The following is a 24,756-nucleotide window of genomic DNA, read 5'->3' on the forward strand; positions in this document are numbered from 1 at the left end:
TCAGAGCCTAGCAACTACACACTGCAGTTTGTTTACCCCAGCTACTTCATTTGTTCCACTGACCGCCATTTCTGCTAGATAGCTAGCGATAGCTACCGGGGAAAACAAAAGAGCTATCGTCTTCATGTTTTGGTTGCACTATGGTTGACACGCTTCCTTTGTGCCATAAATCAAGCCTTCATTTTCCTGGGAGATTGTATCTAGTGGCAGATAGAATTGTACATCCAAAGCGAGGCTTATGGGGAACCAATGTCTTATGGTGACTTTTTTTTTAAAAGGCAACAATTTGTGCATTCAACATTTACATAATAATAAGTTAACAATGAAAAGCAGGCATTTTGTTTGTCAAAGGAATACTCAGCTCGTGTTGCGGTGAACTTGTAAAGAAAAGTCTGTTTTTTCTCAAATGCCTCAGAGGTGAACGTAGAATCCAAAAACAGAAAAATTCTTGATGAATCTAGTAAAAAGCCGTCGCATATAACAACAGCAAAACTATATCAAAATATCCAATTACAAACTCTCACACAACTCCACTACTTCCCAAACACATGTATTTTTATTAAAACCTTACTTAAAACACTTGCTCTGCATAAACAGTCTCTTAAACGGATGAGTGGCTCGCCTGGGAAACACAATGGAATGCACAAGCAGAGTTCAAACGCACGCACTCGCTTAGGCGTGCTACTCCTATGTGGAGTGTTTTAAATAATAAGGTACAGTACTATAGTAAGGAAAGCATTCATAGCTCAGATTTAGTTGTCTTCTGATGTTAGTCTATTGAAATATCCGTTAATCAATTTAGAAGTGACATCACAAACCATTGTTTTGTATTTGGGGTTAGGGTGACAATTTGCATTTGAAACCTGGATTTGTTCCTTAAAACCAGATCATATTTGTTTTACACAAACATGTAATAGCACGCCACACCTGTATCTGATCTATTGTTTGTTACCTGTCAGTATGGATGGGTCCAATGATGGGTCAATCTGTGTTTGAGTAATAAACATAATGTTTGTCTCAGTTGGGATAGGTGTGGGGACAACAGGAATGTGGAAATGGAGGGCAAGGCACTTTATGTGGTTTAGGTCCATAATTAAGTGGTAATACGTGGGCCTACCTGTAGGACACACGGTGCTGTATTAACCAGGGACTCAACTGACAGACATTGACCCTGAGGGAGTAATATGGGAGTGTTATAGTGAGAGCTCTGTTCAGGGTGATAGACCTGTTTTCATAGAGTTAAAAGGTAGCTTGACCCTATAAAATGTTTGAGTGTGCAGACCGCTGCTGCTGCTGCTGCTGCAGCTCTGCGTCCTCTCCCAACAGCTGTACAATTTAACAGCAGACACATTGGCTGAGGGTCAACTGGCTGCTCTTGTAATCCTCATTCTTCAGAGATGGATCATCGTAGCCACACAGGGCTGACTCATGCGCTGGGCTGAGTTTAAAACTGCTGGAGCGCTCAGAGAACAAACACAGTCTGCTGTGGGACTCTGTTGAGCACTTCTCAGACTCTGAGCCTCTGCCCTGGATTATTTGGGACAGAAGGAAACTTGAATATGGACTACACATGGCTGCTGCTGCTCCTGCTTGACCTCGGTGGAACTCTTTGTGCTGTGGTGCAATGGAAAGAATTAGATGAAGCAAAGGTAAGATGATAGTTTGGGCTGTAAGTTTTTAAAATATTATTCACAATTTGACTTTTCTCAATAGCAAATATATATCATATTATAGATTTAGAAATGCTAAATAAGTTTGCAGTAAAATTTTAAGTGTTGAGAGCTTTATTTTTTACCTCTGCATTCACAGGCCTATTTGAAGCAGTATGGTTACCTGAATGAACCCACTGATCCACAGGACCCTCATTACCTGGAGGAGGTCATTGAAGCTCTCAGGTAACGAAGATTAGCGCCCTTTTAAAGGGAAAACATAGGTAGCTACTGACTATAAGTTAATGTCACAGCACATTAGATCTATATGAGGGTCCGTCTGAACGATACTCCCAGTGGAGGAGGATGTGAGCAGCCTTCAGTTTGCAGATGTTTGATCTTGTCTTCAGGGTCTTCCAAAAGGCGAATGATCTGCTACCTACTGGAGAAATAGATGACGCTACTCTGGATGTGATGAGACAGCCGCGCTGTGGCATGGAGGACCCCTTCAACAAGAAACACCACAAATACAGAGTGATGGGTGAGTCAAGGAAGGATCTTGATTTTCTCCTCTACAAGACTGTCAGCAAGTAGTTTATCTCTACTTTGCTTTGTGCATGCTTTGACACTAGACTATAGATATGTTAACTTTGTAAACAGCACAGGTTGCCTACACTGACCACATGTTCTGTAGTGTGTGTGTGTACAACATCAAAAATCTTTGGGAGTTTTGAATTTGACAACTGTGAGGCATTTTGTTCCAAAGTGGCAAAGTCTGGGTCAGCAACCAGATTCAGATTTATTGAAACCTTTAAGGCTTTGGGGGGGGAAAAAATCGTTGAATCGCTAAAGGCAGCAGCGTTCTTCTTTTCAGGCACCTCAATGCTAACCTGTATAAGACAGACTGCTGAAACTTTCTTAACCAGAAAGAAAAGAAAGAAAAGAAAGAAATACTTAACCCCAAATGTCTATTTGTATATCAAATACTCACCCCGTGTTATGTTGAATTTCGTGAAGAAAACTTTTTTTTCTAGCATGACTCCATGGTCAGCGAAGAATCCTAAAATTAAGAAAATTCTTGATGAATTGAAGTAATAGGGATCTGCATTTTACAACAACAAAACTATAACACTAAACATCAGTTTACAAACTCTCACAAAACTCATGCATAATGTCTGTCCAAACAGACAGCCATTTCCGACAGCAATCTGTAGTTTGTTCGGGTTATTGTTTAGAACAACTTTAGTTCAGTTCCCCATCGGAATGGCCTGTCTCTTTGGAAAGTACTGAGCATATGTCTGGATAAATGAGACTTGGATTAGGCTGCATGAGTTGAGTGAGAGTATTTAAACAAATGTTTTGATATAGTTTTGCTGTTGTTAAACGTGGACCCCTATGACTTCAATTCATCAAGAGTTTTCTCAGATTTTGGATTCTTCGTTCACAGTGGGGGCATACATGAAAAACAAAGTTCTCTTCCCCGATTCATGTAACATAGGGTGACTAATTGTTTGACAAGAGTTCAATTGAGGGGTGAAGTGTTCCTTTAAAATGCACTCAAAAATATTATGAGTCATTAAACGTGATCCTTGCAGTGTGATGATAAAATGATTACGAAACAAGGAACCAGAAAATGAATTGACAAAGTTCAATATTACTTCTCTCTTCATTTGTGATTTCACTGACCAATGCAGAAAATTTAACTTTTTAGGGAGGCAGACAGTTTTGTTGTGGTGACTGAGAAAAAAAGGAATCTTCTCTTGCAGGTCGTTGGAGAAAGAGGAGTCTGACTTACCGCATCTACAGCTACACACCTGACATGAAGAGGGCAGAGGTGAAGGCGGCCATCCGTGCTGCCTTCAAGTACTGGAGTGACGTGGCTGCTTTGACCTTCAGAGAGGTCGACTATGGCAGAGCAGACATTAAGATCTCCTTCCATAAAAAAGATGACTCCTGCTCCAACCCATTCGATGGCCGTGGTTGGTTTTTTATTCAGATACATAAACGTAACTACTACTGGGCCTACTGTCCCCTGAAACACTAACTCATATTGTTTATTTGTACCATGTGCAGGTCATGTACTCGCTCATGCTGAGTTGCCAGAATCTGGTATTGTCCATTTTGATGAGGATGAGTTCTGGACAGAGGGAACATATTATGGCGCTAATCTCCGCATTGTGGCTGCCCATGAAATTGGCCATGCCCTCGGCCTGGGCCACTCTCAGTACAGAAGCGCTCTGATGGCTCCAGTCTACTCTGGTTACCGTTCCAACTTCAGACTGTATTCAGATGATATCAGAGGCATCCAGGCGTTATATGGTGAGTGCATCAAGAAGGCCTCTCAGAACTGTCAGTTTGACTTTATTGCATCAGTATTTGTAAATGTGCATGAATAAGTACCTGTGATTTCACCATCTTTTGATCCACTGGGTATCTGACTCATGTAAAAGTCTGACTTTTTAAACCGTACCTGCATGGAATCAAAAACATTATTCAAGTAGTTTTCAAATGTCAAAATAAAGCATACATTCATCCTAAAACTTCTCTGTTACATAGGCAAGCGCATCACCAGCACTTTAGCCAGTCCAACAACACCAGACGGTCTGTTTCCAACAAAAAGCAGCCATGATCCTGAGAGCGTCCCTGACCCCTGCACTGCCACACTCGATGCTATCATGTTAGGTAAGACAAGCTGTTGCCAGGGTAATCATTACAGGAGAAGCCCCAACTGTGTGCATTGTGGCCTGACTTTACATTAGACCACAACTTGTATGATTTACAGGGAATAGATGAAATCATTTAAACTCAAGTTAGCAATATTTGTGAGCTCCAATAAAGGTCCGATCATTTTGTATATTTTTAAGTTTTCAAAGGAATATGAGACAGCAACAAAGACTTTTAATAGAGGATCACAAAATGTGTCACAAAGACTTGAGTACCTCACTGTGTGTTTAATCAGGTCCATGGAGGAAAACCTTTGCATTCAGTGGTGATTACGTCTGGACCATCTCTGACCTGGGGCACAACACACCATTAAGGACTGACAGGTTCTGGCGCGCCCTCCCTGGAAACCTGAATGCTGCCGTGCACTCTCCAAGAACCAACAAGACATACTTTTTTAAGGGTACAGTTGTCCAACACTTCTGTCATGTGTTTTCTCTTCTGTTCTCCAGCTGTAAGTCCAGAATCTAAATGTGTGAATGTGAACACTGTCTCTGGTCACAGGCAAAAAAGTTTGGAGGTACACCATGTTCTCGCTGGACTCCGGCTACCCCAAGGACGTTAAACGGATCCCTGCCAATATTGATGCAGCCCTGTACCTGGAAAGGCCCAAGAGGCTGATGTTTATCAAGGTATCAAAACATGAGCAGCATTTAAAGGGACAGTTCACCCTAAATCAAAAATACATGTTTCCTCTTACCTGTGGTGCTATTTATCAATCTAGATTGTTTTGGTGTTAGTTGCCAAGTGTTTAAAGATATCTGTTGAAGAGATGTCTGCCTTCTCTCCAAAACAGTAGAATTAGATAGCACTTGGCTTGTGGTGCTCAAAGAAAAAAAAAAAGCACATTTGAAAAACTCAACTGCAGTGTGTCCCGAAATCATGACCGGGTTACTCAAGATAATCCACAGACCTTGTTGTGAGCAGTTTCATGTAGGAACTATCTTATCTCTAACAAGCTACATCCGTCAACCATATCACGACACAAGGAAGCGTGCATCTACTGCTAGCTCACCTAGCACCACTGAGCTAGCTAACGTTACAGCTCAGCAGAGGAGGAGGATGCCAGAGACGGCAGACATCTCTATGGCTGATATCTCCAACACTTGGCAAGTCACATCAAAACAATCTAGATTGATAGGTAGGAGGTGAAATATGTATTTTTAATGTTTGGGTGAATTGTCCTTTATTTATTATTCCTCTGACTGAAATGCTCAGTTTTTCTCTCTTTGCTGTCGGCCGGTGTAGGGTTCGGAGTTCTGGCAGTGGGATGAGCTGGGCCACAATGGCTTAACTCGCTACCCCAAACCGCTCTCTTTGCTCTTCACCGGACTGCCGCCCAGTCCGGATGCAGTCTTCACCTGGACCAATGGCAAGGTCTTCTACTTTAAGGGGGATGATTACTGGCGCCTGAGTGACACGCTGATTGTAGACAGAGGCTACCCCCTGAGCAAGAAGGAGCGCTGGATGCAATGCTAGGGGTCGACCATCAGGGGGCAGCATGTATTAAGGGGTCTACAGCAGCGGTGCTGGTTCTTCTACTCCAGAGGCATTGACAACCATGCAACCTCAACAGCAGTGATTGATTGTGAATTATCATCCATAAAAAAAATGTATAGAAATTGATTTTATGTCACTGGATCTGAATTCAATCCAATCTACTCCTCTCTGCAGCGGGCTGATTTTTGTGGGGCTTACTTCTTGAGCACAAACGTGTGTTTTTGTGAGTGTGAGAATTATGTAAGCTTTTGTATGATCTCAGGGAGAAATCAAGGGAGGCCTTCTGTTTTTCTCTCAAACATATGTGTTGGATTATGTGTCTTAATACTTTCAGTAAGATGTAATATGATGATGGGAGTGTGCACTTTCTGTTCAGACATTTTGTTAAAGCAATTACGCAACGCTTTGAAAGTACGTTCAGTGCTCTTAAATGGTACTAACACTTCCATTATCTAAAAAAATCACACTGGTCTGTGAGAAATCATGTGGCACTGATTTGTGTCCTGATTTTTTTTAAGTGAAAATGTAAACATTTCTACAAATAAACGAGACAAAATGTCTGCTGTAAAATTGTCTCTCTAATTGCAGTTCACTGTCACCAGAAGAGTGACTCAACATTCCCACAAAAAAGGATAGAAAAATATTGAACGTTCATTATGATGAAAGGCCAGTCTGTCCCGCATTGTGTTGTCTGCAAAAAAACGTCTGGGACGCCATGGCAACCCCAACCAGTTGCAGAGTAGGAAATCCTCCCCATGACCTCTTTATAGTCCATGAAAAATCTGGTGAGTAATGCTGCCAGTGTTGCTAAGAGCCCAAAGAGACAAACAGTGAAATTTATCTGAGTCAATCAATGAGTAAAAAATGGTTTTGTATCAAACACATTTATTTATCTTCAAAATTTCTATCAACAGGTATGTACAGATTCAGGTAACAAGTGCATTGTCCCTGCAAAATTCAAACAACAAAATGGATAATTATTTTAAAAAAATCTACAAATTAACAACAAACATGCTTTGTTTTTTGTCCTTTTTTCAACCCTACTGTGTACTTGGTCATTATATAAATTAAATTATGAAAGGTTGACTCCACAAGCATACAAAACACTCTAAATTCTTCACCTATTCTGACAGGAAACAGGTTTTTTTATTTGCATTTATTCATTTTGCTTCACTTTGTCATACTCCATATATCCACCTGCATGTTGTATTTTACTCACTCACCAAACTCCATCTGAAAAAATACACAAAGTCACTTTAATGAGAAAATCACAAATCCTACGAACACACAGTTAAACAGGTAAGACAGGTAATAACACAACACTTAATGGCAATGGCTAATTCTTTAAGTACAGTACATGTAATGTCAAACAAATTGCTTCGTCATGATTCACTACCAAAACAGAAACACATCCGTTTTTGAGGCTCGTACTTGCTGTTTATGTATTTAATACATGATAAAAGGAAATGGAGGACCTTAACTTTGTTAGTATCTGTTTTTAAGTGTTTCTCTGAGAAACACAGTGGTTATATTATAGCTGTCACCAAACAGGTGACACCTCTTACGTTTCTCCAGGAAGCAGCATTCTCTTTCACTGAACACACAGGACTGACACACATACTCGCTCCACATCACTTTAAGGGCAGAATAAGCCCTTAGCTGAGGGGAGCAGGGTGTTGGTTCTACTCTATATTACTAAGACACAGTTGGAGAACCAGAGAGCATTAAGTAGTCCCTTCTTATCTCTGTTTTGCTCAGACCCTGACGACGGGGGTCGTAGCTGTAAGTGGCACGGTGGAGCCGGTGTCATAGTCCAAGTCAATCATGGTGTGGTTGGCGGTGCCCAGGCTGCTAAGGGAAGTGCCTGTGCCCATCTGTCTGTCCCGCAGACTTTGCAGGTAGCTCTGAGAAGAACAACATAGGAAGAGATGAGCGAGGCACACAAAAATAGTGGTGTCAACTTGACAAGGATTTTATGGCATCAGTTAGGCTCACTGGTAAGATATAACTGATGCCATAAAAACACAGTAATCAGTATCTACAGCACACGCCATGTTGGGTGACACTGACCGGTGCCAGTAGATCCCCAGCGTAACGTTTCACTGGGGTGGGTTTACGGCGGTACGTGCCTTCCTGCCCACCTGCCTGCTGTCGCTTTTTGGCGTCCTTCTCTCGAATCCGCATCAGCTGGACGCGCTTCTGTCTCCGACTGATAACCACTACAAAGAGAATGAGAAATTCAATGGCAGCTTTTAAACATCACATCACATTAAACAATTAAGTAATTCTAGACAGACAATGAGATACATTAGTAGTGGGAATTAAGTATGTATGTTTGTAAAATACAAACTTGAAACATCCGGGCCCTTATTTATCAATCTAAAAGTAAAAATCCCTCACTTTTAGTCCTACTTATGGAAGCCGAGAACTGCCGTGCTTGCAATTATCTTTTTAATACCGTTATCTCGCGAGTATCTCTCACAAGTTAATTATTTCAGGATCTTAAGATAACAGAGCTTGTTTTCCTATGATAATGCACCAAATTATGTCTATTTTCATGAACACAAAAAGCTGATTTCTAAAGATAATTTATTACATGACAACAACTTTTGTTTTCTTGAGATCACAGGATAATTATGGAGAACTTGAAAATTAGTGTCTGGTTCATTTGATCACACCTGCTTTCAGCCTTCATGGTCACTGTCATTACTGTCAGGGATGATTCATAACTGTTAAGCCTTGACTGAAATACAGTCTGATGCATTGATCAGTAATGGATAGTCCTTGATGTGACATTCTCAGCCTAAATCAGTTGCTATAGTTGTTAAGACGGCATCTATTCATGTTGGCATGGCAATCCTGATCTCTGATAAACATTATAAGTTGCCTAATAAGAGGAAACAAAATTTCTTCTCTCATTATGACAGGTTCATTATCTTGTTATTTACAGATAAGAAAGTTTGTTTGTTTTGAGATAATGAATTCAGTAACTCACAATCTCAAGATAATGGCATTAACTCGATTCAATTCAATTTTATTTATATAGCCCAGTATCTTAAACCACGGTTTGCCTTGGAGGGCTTCACAGCACATGACACCCCCTGTCCTTGGATCCTCACAGCAGATAAGGGCAAACTTCCCACATTAATACAATAACTGCAAGCACAGCAGTTCTCGGCTTCCAAAGAATAATCCCTGAGAAGATTTAGGGATTTTTTAAACAAGAACAAACAAAGGGTCAGATGTAGGATAAATCCTTGTCTCTGATTGTCTGTTCCTGCTCTCAGCACACATGTAATAGCTTGTTACTTCTATACTTTACACAGTAGGAATATGTTGCTTGATAACTCTGAAGACAACTTTTTTTACTCCTCCATTCTTGAATGAATATAGGCCTTGATTCAACCCTTCAACAGAACTCAAAGGGTCATGATATTTTCTCCTTACCTTCAGTGTGTGAGAAGCTGTCATCCGTCAGTTTCCACTGGACCAGTACTCCTATGAGGCTGAGGGCGGGCCAGATGCCCAGAATGACCCAGCTGTACCAGCAGAGAGGTTGCCCGGGTGTGAGGCGCAAGCAGTCATACACATACGTGGCCAAAACCAGCATCTCTACGAAGTAATCAGCACACACTGTCATGATAGCTGCCCCAAACACAGCCGTGGAGATCATGGTGAAGAGCTTTTGCCACTGCAGTGTCAGCACAGCAAACAGCATGCCCGTTCCCAATAGTGTACCCAGTGGCACCCAGACTGTGGTTGGAGTGTAGAACTGGTGAGTGACCAGCAGGGCTGCAAGAGCGAGGAGGAGGCCCAGCAGGAGGCCAGTCATGAAGAGGCCGACGCTTCGCACCAGCATAGTGACCAAGCCGCATAGCAGGCCTATACCGAGGCCAATACCCGCGCTGGCCTCCACGCTCAGCTGGGTGTCCAGCACGTGCTCTTTGTGACACAGCAGGAAAATGATGACAGAGCCAAACATCAGACCGGACAGGAACATGACAGCCTTGAAACAGCGGTAACCTAAAGGAGGAGAGACAGGAGAGAGCTACAATGAGGAATCAGGAGGTGGGAGGATTGCTGAATAAGCAATTAGCTTTTTATATTAACATAAAGTACACAAGGTACAAGCTCAACAAATGAACTCTGGACTATGGCTGCTCCCTTGTAGTCGACCAAACGTTAGTCGACCAGAAAGGTTATTAGTCGGCAAGATTTCATTGGTCATTTAGTTGCAGAAAAAGAAAAATAGTCCAAATAAATCAAAACCTATATGACTGGACCATGTGGGAATTTAATTTGAAAGGACAGACACAGGAAGTCTCCACGCTCAGCAGTCAGACAGGGGTCATGTTAATTTCCAGGGCTGGTACCTGCGGTTATCACACAGGCTGGTTAATAACATGTCGGGCAGGAAATCCAAAGTGTGGGATCATTTTGAGAAGGTGAAGGACGAACCCAAGGTGATATTTAAACTCATCTTCATTGGTCGACTACAAACATGACGCATCATCTGAAACCCGTAAGTAGCTACATGCCCATTAGCCACTTAGCACAATCATTACTGCTTTGCCAACAGCGTCATTAACAGACGGCTTGCTCAGTGTGTGACGTGCACTTGTAGATAAAATATAGGCCTATATTAATGAAGGTTCATTAGTACGGTTTTGTCTTTTTCTGTAATGTAGCACAGTGTTAACAATGTTACTGATACTATTCTTTCTCACACCTTGAACTCAAACCATTGTGTTGCTCTGCTCAAAATATATAGTAATAAGTCATTATTTTGACAAAGATTCTCATAATAATGAATCACAGGATCTTTTTTCATCACACTGGTGGAAATGAGCTTCCATAGCAATGGATTTCCATAGCATCCAAATTGATCTGACGTGTTTACAGGCTGCACTATGAAGTTTTCAGTTATGAGTGGCATTTTGATGGTGTGTTATGTCATTCAAAATCACTTAGTTTCAGCTTCCTTGATGTCAAGGTCTGTGAGCCAGCAGGGATCCTCACCAAAGAAGCAGTAGATGATGCCAAACAGGCAACACATGGAGCAGATGACGGCAGGGATGATATCATACTTCCTGTCTATCTCCAAACTACAGGCGTCGACCTCGGCTATGCCTGCCCCGGCCACTTCAGCGCTCAGCCCGGTGGGATCTGCCATTCTGGGTGAATGTGGAAGGCTGGAGTTCGGGACAAGGGTGGAACTTCTGGGGGTGTTATCTCAAGTCCATCTGAGCAGGTCTGGTGACTGTGAGAGGAGAGGAAACGTTGATAAATTATGAAGAATAAAAAAAATGTCTTGTATCATGATCAACACAGAAAACTTAAGCACTCTGGGGGTAAATGTGAGGTGTGAAATCTTCAGGTCAACTGTGACTTCTTCCTAGCTTCTCTGTGTGTGCAGCTGTCATAGACTCAGCACACGAAGCTATGCAACTCTGTGCAATCCTGCATACTCGGGCATGCACACAGGCAGCTCATTCACTCACTATAGTCCATGTGCCAGGATCCCCGTTGATCTCTGTTCCCCCAGAATCATTTGGGTCATGATGAAATCTGACAGTCCTAAGTGCTCGGTCATTTGAGGAGAGTAATTGGATTTATTTTATCAGATTTAAACACTATTAACATAATCTAGTTTTTAGAATTACACAGGAAGGAGCAAAGTTTTTTTATCAGGAATTTGGCGACTTTGGTTTCAGGTTAAATTAACCTTTAAGATTTGAAGATTTTTCCCCTTGGCGCCATTGCTTATTACACATACAGTTAACTGATAGCTTTATTATGGGAACAACTATTGGACACAGTATCTATGTTCAAAGTTACTGCGGAGCAACAGATGACACCATCCTGGGAAAATCATGTATCTTCAAATTGTTGACTTTTCATTAGCTTAGAACAGCAACTCTGTTTTCAACTCTGTGAAATGGTTTAGTTAACATCAAAGTAGGAATGTTTTTTTTGAATCATAAAAGAACATAATCCTTCACTTCAATGAAAAAATTCCCAGAATTTGGAAATATAGGGTTTTCACTGGACAACAAGCTTTTATAGTAAAGTACAATCTAAAATGGCATGAAACCCACCTTTTAATCAATTTTTATGCAAAACGATGCTTTAAAAACATTTTTTTTCTTGTAGTTCTTTCTCATTTTACCTCCACTGACTTATAATTTCTAGGACCAACTAGTACTCTTGAAAAATTATATATGATATTTAAGCTGGCAAGCCTGCAGAGAGCCACAGACGGCTGCATTAGGGCTAAAGGCTTATGGGTGGACTGCTCTTTCTGAGGCTGCTGGCAGGCCTCCTGTATGATCTCACCACAGCTGAGATCCGATTACAGCTCAGTCACGTTTTCTACTTGAGACAAACAGTCAGGAACAGTCGCCCCTGCCTTTATTCTTCACTACTTGCCAGATCTTTCTTTTTCCGCCCTGTCTGTCCACTACCTCTCCTCCTTTAGCTGGAACTTTCCCCCACCTTAAATCTAATTCCTCTTTTACACTGAAATGTGCCTCGTCTGTTTCGTCCTTTTCTGAGACACAGGACTGTGTAATTTGTATGTCCTGCCTATGAATTACTTTACATGGAAAAAATGAGAGTCCGTTGGAAAGTTTTCTTTTCTTCTTTAGTCACTCGCAGCTTTACAGTACCTATCCTTCTCTCCCTCTTTCTGCTTTTCATCAGTGACAACTGCAACTTCTCATTTCTCGCTAAAAGGGAAGACACAAAAAAATTCCAATATGTAGGTGTATGTGGCCAGTTAAAGTCTGCGGTTTGCTGAAGGTTACATTATACAGTGTATTAAAACTTTGAGGGTATGCATCAATAGCTAAACTTGAGATCATATGTACATCATATATGTAAAATTATTTGATGTAGGTGCAGTAATGTAATATAAACAAATCTAATTAACATGCCACAAACTGCAATGGCTATCTCTTAATCATATTCACCATTCTGAAACAAGCCTAAATGAGTTGTACATGACTTTCAGCATACCTATGATTCAGAGTCTGGGCCTGGATAGTCTGTATAAAGTTCTCAACATAGGCTGACTGAGTCAGTAGCTAGGAACTTGTGATGCTAACAGTGCTAATAATGGCAACAGTGCTGACAGAGCTAATGGTGTTAATGTTGGGGGAACAAAAAAAGGGTGGGCATTACCCTTCCTTGATAACATCGTCCAGCCACCGTTGATTGGGATGGCATCATAAGTGGTAAGGTGGCGATTAGCTAACCAGTGAGATGAACAATTGTTTTTTCAAAAGCATGTTTTGGACTAAGCTGAACATGCTTGGGAAAAAATAAACCAGTGGGAAACACACAGAGACTCACATGCATAAACATGTACGCTAGGCCGGACTGGCTACCACAACAAAGAACAAAGATTACAACACGCACACAGAGGGAGTGTGACTTTAATCTCTGCTAAGGACGCCAATACTCCACTATATCTTTACATAGCAACATTTTGTTGACTATAACAAGACAAAAACTAAACTGGACAGAATGAGAAAATCTAACTTTTCAAACAAAATGAGCCCTGCTGGAGAGATCTCTGTATACGATCAAGACTATAATTTGCACGTCAACCCGAGCAGACTTAAAATGAAGAACTAAACTCCACTGGGGGATAATATGAATCTACACACAGGGGTCGGGGCAGCACGACGGCTCAGTGGTTAGGACTGTCGACTTGCAGCGAGAAGGGTCTGGATATGAGGGCAGGCTGGGGGATTTTCTGTGTGGAGTTCTCATATTCTCTGAATATCTAAAAGGGTTTCCTCTACATCTTGAGACTCTCAGGTTAAACTCTAGGAATCCGTAGTAGCCTAGATGTTTTGTGATGGATTGGCTTCCCTTGATCAATTAACAAGGACTCCAACCCTCTGAGACACTGAGCAAGATAAGAGGTTTAGAAAATGGATTGACAGACACAGGAAGTTCATTGTTACGGGCTTTTGTCTCGCTCTTTGGTCCTGTTACTGTGATCTGCTTGATTCTGTCATATGAGAGGAAGATGAGCTACAAAGTGGAACAGTTAAAATGTTAACGTGTACTTCCAAAAAAGGTATCTATGTTTTAAAAATGAGCCAAAAAGCTTTAGTAGATATAGTTTAGTTCTGACTTTTAGTACAAGATACACTTGTTGATGTTGTTGATTGCCGTTGGTTTGCACCAGAGCATTTTACCCCAGTCGGCACTGGTCCAATATGATGTGTAAGGCTACCTGGCTGCTTTGCATATAAAACACCTGAACCAGCCAGCTTTGTGTGAATTACTCTGTGCTAAAGCCTTTCCCCTTTTTACCTGCTCTGTGACCTTTTGCCATTTGCTTTTTTTTTCTCGTGAGAAATGTGAAACTTGAGTGACCAAGGTCATCTTGTGCTGCACATTCCTCTGACAAACTACAGCATGTATTTCTGTAGAAGACACTGTGTATGGGTATATAAAGATAATTAACTTAATCTACACTACTAAAGTATAAAAGGTCTATTTCAAGCTAATCTAATTCTTCTGTAGTTTTATCTTTCAAAGAAACAAGACCAACAAGTGATTTGATGTCTCTCCTACTTATCACATTGTGTCGAATTGGAATACAGCTTTGTACAAAACGTCGTAGGCAGATCAAATAATAACACATCACATCACATATAGCTTATTTTTACAGTAATTGCAGTAATTGGATACTAACAAGATTTTCCCCCAGCTTCGTCTGTTGCCTCTAGGGAGCCAGGACTTTAAATGAATGTTTTGTGGTGGGCTCAGCTCACTGAATTTAGTTTAACCATGATAAGTCATATGCGCTAATGGAAAATAATAAGCCCAGTGTCCTCCTTTCCACCACATATCTTATTTGGTTGCAGTTCAATCTTCTCTTGCAGTGGGTAAAGCAACTATTTTTGGTTTGTCAGTAACACTAGCAAAGGGGAACTTGTTAATATTTCAACACCATTTAAACAGTAATTTACTTAACTCTACACGCACACCCATGTCTCTGTGCGTCTGCCTCATGTTACCCCTCCGTGAGTCACAATGGTGTCCTATGTCTAGCAGGCTTGGAAGTCCTTGCTGCCGAGGGAGAATAGAGCCATTATGGGGCAAAACAAAGACTCTGAGGCCCATGCTGTGACCTCTAGTGGCACTCAGAGGAAACCATGCGGACGAAAGAGGAGACCACATAAAGATAGCCGAGAGCACCAAGGAGACTGGTAGATCCCGAATGTTTGCTTTAAGATGGATGCCAAGTATTTGCCTTCAGAGGGGTGGTGAGTGATGGAGGGAGGGGGTCCTAACTAGAAACAGAACTATCTATCTTAATGACTGAGGTCCCTGGAGGCCCCCAAACCTCCCAGGGCTTCCTCCTAGCTGAATTTCCTACAAGCTAAAGTCACCTGGCAACTAAATCCGCATTTCCACTGCATGGCTCTACTCAACTTGACTCGATCTTTTTGGTTTTCCATTAGCAAAAGTTGTGGATAACACCTGGTAATTTTTCTGATATTTCGGTCCAGGTCCCATGTGAGGTGAGCCAATAATAGATGATTAAGTTAACAATGCAGGCCACTGACTGCTCAGTAGTGATGCACAGGTTGACCAGCTGGTTGGGCGGTTCTGGTAGGCTTGTTATTGAACAATGGAAATTAAAATAATGGAAATTACATACTATATAGCCAACAGCAAGTAGGTCATTACTAGAAACTTACACTACGTTATACAATTGACAAAATGCAGATGTTCTTCTTTTTGGTTCCCGATCCAGATTCGGTGAGTGTTGCTTTGAGTTTGATGTTGGGGCAGTTTAATGCAGCGTTGCTATGGTGATCACATGAGAATCCAACTTACACTGAAGGGAAAGTGAGTTGAGTTGAGCAAAACGATGTATTGTAAATGCGGCATGAGAATCTACAGCCATGCTAGCAATTCTGTGAGGCTGTACTTAGTGGTAGCTAGATGCTAACATCAGCATGCTAACATACTCACAGTGACAACACTGACATGCTGATGTTTCTCAAGGGATATTTACCTAGTTTAGCCTCTCTTAGCATACTAAAATCTGCTAATTAGCACTAAACACAAAGTACAGATGAGTTAGTTGGGAATGTCATTAGTTTTTCAGGTTCAGTCATAAAGCAAAGTACTGGACAAATTCAGATTTAGTCTTAATAATAGTGCTAGATGAAAAGTCAGCGGATCACCAAAGTTAGTAAGATTCCTCGAGGGACCATAAATGTCCGTACAAAACTCTATGGAGACCCATCCAATAGATGTTGTGACATTTCAGTTCAGACCAAAGTGGTGGACCAACCAACCAATCCTTTCCAGCACCAACTAGTTTGACCAGTAGAATCTTGAAAAGTGTCAAACCCCTTAACTTGGACTCCAATGGTAAGAAATGAAAAAGAAAACACTCATGGCCTCCAGAAGTATCACTTACATTTACTTAAGAGGCAGTAGGTGGGAATTGTACATCAGCATACAATGAGCATCAGCTGCAGATGAGATATTGGAATATTATGTTTCCCTTAAAACAAAAACTTGCCCAGGAGTATACTCCCCCTGAACTAACACTGTGGGGGGCTGAGTAGAGCAGATTTGAGTGCTCAGCTGCTGAGGAACAGGCAGGGCTGACTACAAGTTCCCCACATAGCTAATTTGGGTGTGTTTAATGAAAGGGTGGGCGTGCGTGATCATAGCCAGGGATTTTGCAAGTACTCCTCTGACTTGACTGCCTTGGCCAGCTGAGAAGTTGAAAACCTGCAGTGTTAGGGCCTGGCTGTCTGACAACTTGAGTTGGAAGACTCTACCAAGAATGTGAGATGCACCGAGGTCTGCGCTCTGCAGTTGCAGCCATTAATCATGCCACCTTCAGTTGGACACCCAGACCAGCTGACAGACTGATCGAGTCTGGACAAGGAACCATGGTAATAAAGCCAAATATCACAGTGGGGTTATTAAAATTGATGCCATATTGTGCTAAGCATAAAACTGGATAAAGATGGATACATACATGCCCATCACCATAACATGTGCTTTCACTCTGGAACATATTGAGCAAGAAATCATATGGGCCGCTATTGACCTTCCTGTCTCTCCATAGCAGGAAGCCCAGGACCAGATGAGGAAGTGGAACATCAGGTTTCAGCAGGAACTGACCCTTGTGTTTGTGACACGGAGCAGACAGGAACTAAAAGCTGGGTCATCAACACTGACACATCATTTCACCTCAACAACACCACCACCGCCTAGATTTCAAAAGAGAATCTGAGACTGGGAAACACGATGCAGCTCTCCAGCACGCTGCACTGTTTGGAACATAAGCACCGTGTGAGTGATTTGGTCGTTGTAAGGAAAAAGCAGGAAAGGCAAACTTGCAATATGATGAAAACAAGCTTGTAATCTGTCTGGCTCGCAGGCTAATCTACATATAACGCTTGCCATTGTGTCTCTGCTTACGTGATTGAGACGATTTCAGCAGCACCAAGTTTGTGCTTGGTGTGCTGTAACGACTTGCATAATGAACAAAGCGCCACATGACAGTCAGTTTACACTTCTTCCCAGACTTTGCATGCTCAAGAGGTTTTGTAATTCTTATCCATATACTCTTGGTCTGAGCTCCACACAGCCATATTCAAACTACAATGGCGCACAGATCATAAATGTGATAAAAATGTACAAATTTATGCAGATATTTTATAACAAATCAAGACACACATGTCTCTACTGACACATAAACAGACATAATAACATAGCAAAATGCGACGAATATGTGGTATCTCAACTTGAGCCTTAGCTTCAAAGCCTGACTGAAATGTGTCTGTGTGACCCATGGGATACTTTGCATGCCCATGTGTCTCTGACAACCTTTGCATGTGGCTTGAGCAACTGCATCCACGAGCATGCTTGTTGCATTGTGGGTGCATTCGCAACTGTATAAACAGCTTTATATTTCTTATTACATCACTCAGGTGACATTTTAGGGCCATATGTGATCAAGAATAATATCAACAGGGTTTATTTTCCCCTGCGCAGATCTAGGATGTAACTAATCCCTTATTCATTTTCTTCTGAAGCGGCCATGTTTCTCATGAGCTCTTTTCCTTGTCATCAGCTACTTAACCCAAAGCCATCCAAATCAGACATTAACCAAAACATGGCTTTCGTGCCACTCTATGACAAGATGTGACACAAGAATGTGCACTTGGATGCTATAAGTCTTTCTTGAACCAAAAAACCTTAAGAAAAAAATATGTCCTCCAAATCCACATATTTGTGACCACAGATTCCCCAAAACTGTGAATTTTATGCAAAACTATTTGCCTCCTAAAGCTGACTCAATCCATCCAGCCAAATTCATTTTGCACACAGCATAGTCAGAGTTCCAACAACTTGATTGCGACTATGAGTTATAGAGTGCCCCAGGAACGAATCCTTAAACCCAGAAAAGAGTTAGCATTTTAGCACTCCTGGCTCCCTCGTCTCTAAGTCAATGGGTGTTTTGGTTAGATGCCTGAAATAAGGTCTGTGATTAACCAAAGTTCAAAACACAAGCTCAAAATAAAAATATGTTCAGCTTAAAATCCATCAGTAAATACTCCACTTGTGAATTTTTAAGATTTTAATAAAGGCGGTTGCTAACAAGTGGCTAAATGAGACTACAGAACGTCATCACACCGAACACGACTTTACAGCCTCATTGTGGTGGCAACATTAAATCATGGGGCCATGGTGTAGTCCGTTTATTGTCTAACATTAGCTTTTTACTTCTGGTGATTGAATTTAGGCTTCAAAAATCTAAAAAGTGGTGTTAATTTGTGAGGATTATCTTGCTGAACAAAAGGTGAACGTATCATAAAAGTTTGTTTGCCATATAGCTTATTCCTGCAATAATCCAAAATCCAATGGAAAAATCCTTTTGGCTTTTTGACAAGGGAACCAGGGCGACGCTAACTTCTCTATCGGCCTACAGAACAACGTCATCCCTAGAGTACTCTATAAAGACTCCCGTGATTTTGCAATACTTGATTGCACGAAATAGCTTATTTAGAGATACAATTAGCAGCTGTTCAAGCGACATCATGGCAGCTGAAATCTCACTGACAGTTGTAGGACTTAAACTAAAGTCTCCTATTTCCTATGGGTCTTACTGCCAAATAATTTGCCCTCTGGTCATGAACCCCAATAACAGTGACTTGTAGCAATATCTCAATAGTAGTATCTCACTTCTCTTCCCTCATAATCTCTCCATCTCATTCCAGACTTTAGTTGAAACAATAGAGGCCTTTCAACTTAAAAATGCAGAGAGCTACTTATAGAGAGGCATGAAAGAAGATCAGAAACACAATGAGGAGCCTTTTAAAGGGAGTCACATGTTGATGGTGCATGCCTGACATGGTACATCAGAAATACACATGGTCATTAACATAGTAAGGACTAATAATCATCCACCAAGTAAACACTCTTTATGCTGCAATATGTTGGTGATCCAGCTGCAAAGGAAGGATCGTACAGTGTGTGCAGAAAGGAGGGGCACTTCCACAACGCTCTATTAGGGTTTGTGGTGAAGAGCAGCATTTAGTAGGCGGTGTGGTGGAGTCTGATGTCCATATGTTAGTGAGAGCATGACAATATGGCACTGTGTGTGAAATAATGTATGCTGCTGATGAACACTAGGCTGGTACAGAGCAGGAGTGTCCTTGACACCAATGTCCGACTATTTCCAGGAGTGTTCTGTATAAAGTTGAGCTGGGGACATGTCAGGGGGTAACATGATATTATTATAAAGTATAATTAACATTCAGTGTGTAGGATTTAGGGGGACATATTGGCAGAAATGGAATAAAATATGTTTTCTTTTGTGTATAATCACCTGAAAATAAGAACGGTTTCGTTACCATAGAATGAGCCATTTGTATCTACATAGGGAGCGGGTCCAAGGAGATCGTCATGTTGCACCACCATGTTTCTACAGTACCCCAGAATGGACAAACCAAACACTGGCTCTGGATAGAATCATTAGCATTTTTGCTAACTGTAGTTAGCAGCCATTCTGCAAAAAAAACAGCAGTGCCGGAAAAACACAGATTATTTTGAACAGAAATTGTTTATTCAGTGTATTTACTAGTTGAAATCACTGGGTCTGTTTGTTTTGGAGAGGAAGATACCTCTGCTGATAATTCAGCTCCTGGTAAAAACCTCCTTAACATCTGGATCTTAAGTAATAAGAGAAAAAAAGGTGAGCACACATTAGCAGGTGCTGGGTTAGCAACCTGTCTGCGACATGCCAAACAGCGTTGCAGAAACACTGATCTGTAATGTCAAACTGCTTTATTCAGTGTTTTTACTGGTTTAAATCACTGGGTCTGTTTGTTTTGGAGAGGAAGAGACTTCTGAGGATTATTTAGCTCCCAGTAAAAACCTCCTGAACAATAAAGGCTGAAGAAGTTCTAACCAGGAGTTCACGCTCGGCACACAGGAGAAGTTTCAGCTGGTTGCAATCTGCAACCCTCACCGCAAAGTGCCACAAAACCCTACAAACCATTCCTTTCAAACTTTAGTGCTTAAAAAAATTATTTTTTCAATTCTTATCACAGGGAGTTGGTGTACAAGAAACAAAACTGCTTATGCAGACTGCTAAAGTAAGACCAAGTAGCAGCAGAAGTAAGATCAAATAGTAAGATCAAATAGGCCACTGACTGAATTATGATCAATTGTAGATAGGTTTGCTATTGTGGCAACGCAGTGGCGTTTCAGACCTCCACGCAGGGCCTATATACAGTATGTCTGCAGCACTTCCCCTGCAGCTCTGTCATTTAAAGCAGCCATTTAACCCTCTTTGTCAAATTCCAGTCAACAATAATTGTACCTCCTACAGCGATCTCATGAGTCTAAAATATCTCGTGTGCCCTTCTTTTTCCAAGCCAACTCAACACCCCTCTCATGTCATAACTATAACCAGTGTTTAAAGTTCCAAAAGTAGCATATGGATGGATGTTTTAAAATGACTGGTATCAGTTTTTATGTGGTTTCCATGTGACAATAGGGTTTTTCTTGCACCCAGGAGTCTCCAAATCCTTCCATCTCTCAGTCTAACTACAGGTTGCTGCTCAGCCAGCCATGTCAGTTCTTCTTCGGTCAGTCATTTCATAGTAACGCAGAAAGGCAGGATCAGCAGTAGTTGGTGATGAAAGCAATGGTTGGGTAATTTAAAATGTATCGAGTTTACTACACTGAAAAAACAAAGACATAAAACATTAAATGATGCACTTTCCTAGAAGAGGGGAAAGTGACAGTAGAGAGCACAGCAGTCTCCACATTAGATTATCCACAGCAATGAGTCTTGTACAGATTATACAGCACAGCTCTTCCTTGACACTGCTCTTATTCATCATGACAAACCTTAGAGTCACTCCTCAGTATAGACTTTCCATGTGCAAGGCATATGGGCAGATGCAGGAGGACTGAGCATGTGGTAGCAGGAGTGCTAACTCAATCATTCTGCAGACTGAGGTAAACTCACCGAAATAATCATTTCTCAACAGTGTCACTGTGAAACCGCATTTTGCATTTGTAATGGCTTTGATATTAAACCAATACTTCACCCCTCAAATAACTGTTAATTAATTACTCACCACGTGTTACGTTGACTTTGTGAAAAAAACTTTTTCTCGCATGCTTTCACATTGATCGAACAATCAAAAAACAGGAAACTCTTGATGAATTTAAGTCATAGGGGACTGTGTTTAACAACAGCAAAACTATATCGAAACATCTGTTCTGTTAGTTTGTTTGTGTTGTTGTGTGACTTTGGTGTTTTAAAGGGTTAGTTCGAATTCACCTAAGATACAGAGTTACACAAACGTACTAAATGATCGAGGCAGTGATAGATCAGCAGCTCCTGTGTTCAGCGAGGTAAAATTATTGTTTTAGTCAGTTGAGTCTGGCTTTAAAGAGAGTATAGATAAATTTCACTTTTAGTTAAGTTCCCCATCAGAATGGGCTGTCTCATGTCAAGATAAAGCAGTGAAAATATTCTAAATATAGCATACACTTAAACTGATTGACGGCTAAAATATGTTTTGTAGTCATGGACGACTACTGCACTTGTGCTACTTATAAAGGAAGTTTTTTGTTTTTTTTTTAAAAAGTGAGGTTTTACCAAAAATGCATGTGTTAGGGAAGTATTGAAGATACTGCATAAAGAGACATAGGATTATACTGCATTAGTTGTGTGAGAGTTTGTAAAGGGATGTTTTTATATAGGTTTGTTGTTGTTAAACGTAGCCACCCATTAATTCATCAAGATTTTTTTTTTCCATTTTTGGATTCTTCATCCACTGTGGAGGCATGTAAGAATAACATTTTCTTCACAAATTCAGCATAACATGAGGTGAGAAACTGATATACAGATGGTAATTTGGGAGTTGAAGTTTTCCTTTTAAATGATGTATATGTGTCCCGACACAAGACAACAACTAACAGCAGAGGAGAAGCTGAGTATATATGATTCTGTCGTTTGATTTTTATTGAATACTCATGTACACACTATAGAATACTACAGATGTAACTACTATACTGCGTTTTAAAGTAACCATAGAAAGCACTGACGTTCATCTTTTCAGCTGATACAACAGCTGGCCAATACCTTAATTAGAGGAATAAACCTTAGCCCATGGCCCTGTTGTCTAAAGGGGAAAAAAGGCTGCTTATGTTTAAAGAAGAAAGCAGATCCGAACACAGTAATTACCCAAACTTCACATTAAAGCTTGTCCTCATAAAATGGGAATTCCTCCTTTGCTGTGCGGGTCAGCTGCTCTTACTGTGCTCTCTTTCTCCACAGTATCACTCTCCTAAAAGCTACTTACAACATTTTCAATAAAGTTTATGTGCATTTAATCAGTGAAGATAAGAGAAGACAGCATGGTGTTGAAATATTACAATAACAAAGACATGACAGGAACGAGACCCTTGTGTCTCCTCTAATTAAAAGGCACCATGCAAAACAACATGTGCAACCTAACTTTCATCAGCCCCTGCTCTTCATGCCTCCTTTCCTGCCTTCTCTCTTTCCCCAAAGCAGGGACGGGCTTCCTCTCTGCTTTTTCAAAGGGGGCAAAACCATCTGGTGCAGGCTGACAGAGTAGGTCAAGTAGATGGGGGGGTGCACTACTGAGGGGGTGTAACTACAGAGTGCACTCCCCAGTAAAGACAGGACCTGTAGGCTGTCACCACACTGCCCAAAAACCCAAGAGGCACTCCCACCATGGATCACACAGCAGAACCACAGGGCTGGGACTTCTTGCACGCTAAGTGGGCCAAAAAGGGACATGAAATGTTTGCCTTACAAAATGAAGGTTTCCATATACCTATGCACTATGGGTGGATATAATAAATAAAGAAACAAGTTCTGTAAATGTTCAGATTTGTCAAACAATCTGTATTAAACATAACATATAACTGGATTTAAATCAATAAAATCAGTATTGTTTTTCCTGTTAAGAGCTGCAGGCCACTTCCCATCTTCCCCTAGCACAACTTCCACATAATTATCTTAAATAGCCTAGTGCTGATTGAAGCAAAGTACTGTGGGATCTTGGTCTAAATGTGTTGTTCAGTGCACACCAATAAAGCCTTTATTATCCTGGATCATTATGTCTGTGTCCTCAAAGGCTGAAGGATGAATTGCATTATGTGCCTCAAGTGTAAAAGCCACTAAAAGGGGAGCAGCCATGGAGGCAGCCAGGCTTGCTACGTGTTATTACAAACATTTCCAGCTGCAGAGTTTGGCACTGATCAGTCAGTATCTGAGGTGGAATCGCTCAGCTATAATCAATTATCATCGGTAACGTTAATGAAGTATGCGCCTATTGTTTTCAAGCACAGAGCCGGAGTTAACTTAATTCAAATGTACACTGGCAGAGAATAACAAGCAGGCAACCACACATCAGGGTTTAAAGGAGGAGTAGAGGGATGTAGATGTGCAACAAAGATTAATTTTTCCTGAAGTGAAAGAGAGTTTATAAACTTACCGATGAGCCTGTGTTGGGCGGTTGTAACGCTAACTTCTACTTGACAATCGGCCCTGTCAAACAGGAAAACACCCCCACCATTCACTAACACAAAGCGGCGGTAGGGTACCAGGGAAAACCGGTTTTCTCCCAACTTCTCCCTCGGCTCTTCTTAAACTCACAGGCTGCTCTGAAGCGACAACAACGACATGTTTTAGCTCCTCTCCCTGCCTCATGCAAATGTGTTACAGCCCCGCGCTAGCTGAGACCACAGGAGTGAGGAAGGTTAGCTAGTTTCCATTCTCCGCCGAGCCGAGTCTCACTCACTCTCACAACTTTGGCTCTGGATTAACCGTTATAGTTCCCGTCTGTGACTCCTCACCAAACTACTCCAAGTCCTCCTCCTGCTCCTCCTCTGTGGAAAATCTGAACGGTCCTCCCTCACACACCTCCCCTCTACTTTGCTCTGCGCTGAAATAAACGGCACTTTAAAACACAAAGGAGGAAAGTTTTCCCTCCGAGGTAATCCCCCTCTGTATCTCCATCCAGCGTCGGCAGTTGGGCCGTTGGAGCCCGGAGCGAGGGGCGGGGTGAGGGTGAGGGGTGAGGGGGCACAGCAACAGATGAGGCCCTGGAGTTAATCAGCTAGCTTCCTATACCTGAGCTCCTGTGATAAACTCATTTAATAACCGGGGGTTACTTTATGTTTTTGCACTCAGTTTGATATAGAAGAAATAATAATTAACCGACAGGGGTGCACAGCTGTCCATTTACACCTAACCTTGTAACTTTGGGACTGTACTCTAGTTATTAGAGGAGGGGGTGGCTGGGGTGTGACTTTATTTATTTATGTATTTATT

The 24,756-nt window shown here is 41.4% G+C and overlaps 2 protein-coding genes across 5 annotated transcripts; one reads left to right on the forward strand and one right to left on the reverse strand.

Annotated features, from left to right (window-relative positions):
* The first annotated feature begins 1,441 nt into the window (after nucleotides 1-1,441).
* On the forward strand, nucleotides 1,442-6,440 carry mmp19 (matrix metallopeptidase 19). The gene is made up of 9 exons (XM_033627182.2): nucleotides 1,442-1,649; nucleotides 1,810-1,895; nucleotides 2,060-2,190; nucleotides 3,416-3,628; nucleotides 3,723-3,968; nucleotides 4,206-4,331; nucleotides 4,609-4,773; nucleotides 4,875-5,002; nucleotides 5,619-6,440. Exons 1-9 carry the CDS (start codon nucleotides 1,560-1,562, stop codon nucleotides 5,847-5,849), a joined length of 1,416 nt encoding a protein of 471 aa, XP_033483073.1. The 5' UTR covers nucleotides 1,442-1,559; the 3' UTR covers nucleotides 5,850-6,440.
* Nucleotides 6,441-6,738: 298 nt separating this feature from the next.
* LOC117257193 (transmembrane protein 198-like) lies at nucleotides 6,739-24,418 on the reverse strand. Of its 4 annotated transcripts, none has more exons than XM_033627184.2 (5): nucleotides 24,279-24,418; nucleotides 10,890-11,130; nucleotides 9,318-9,893; nucleotides 7,941-8,089; nucleotides 6,739-7,774 (listed from the first exon to the last, which is right to left on the reverse strand). In XM_033627184.2, the coding sequence occupies exons 2-5, from the start codon at nucleotides 11,041-11,043 to the stop codon at nucleotides 7,625-7,627; spliced, it is 1,029 nt and encodes a 342-aa protein (XP_033483075.1). In that variant the 5' UTR covers nucleotides 11,044-11,130; nucleotides 24,279-24,418; the 3' UTR covers nucleotides 6,739-7,624. The 4 variants fall into 4 exon arrangements, with proteins under 4 accessions (XP_033483075.1, XP_033483074.1, XP_033483077.1 ...); XM_033627183.2 differs by having other exon boundaries at nucleotides 23,918-24,350; XM_033627186.2 differs by lacking the exon at nucleotides 24,279-24,418 and adding an exon at nucleotides 23,918-24,058 and having other exon boundaries at nucleotides 7,572-7,774; nucleotides 8,012-8,089.
* Between the last annotated feature and the right edge of the window lie 338 nt (nucleotides 24,419-24,756).

The sequence above is a fragment of the Epinephelus lanceolatus genome, chromosome 1, assembly GCF_041903045.1.
Source record: "Epinephelus lanceolatus isolate andai-2023 chromosome 1, ASM4190304v1, whole genome shotgun sequence".
Classification (NCBI taxonomy): domain Eukaryota; kingdom Metazoa; phylum Chordata; class Actinopteri; order Perciformes; family Serranidae; genus Epinephelus; species Epinephelus lanceolatus.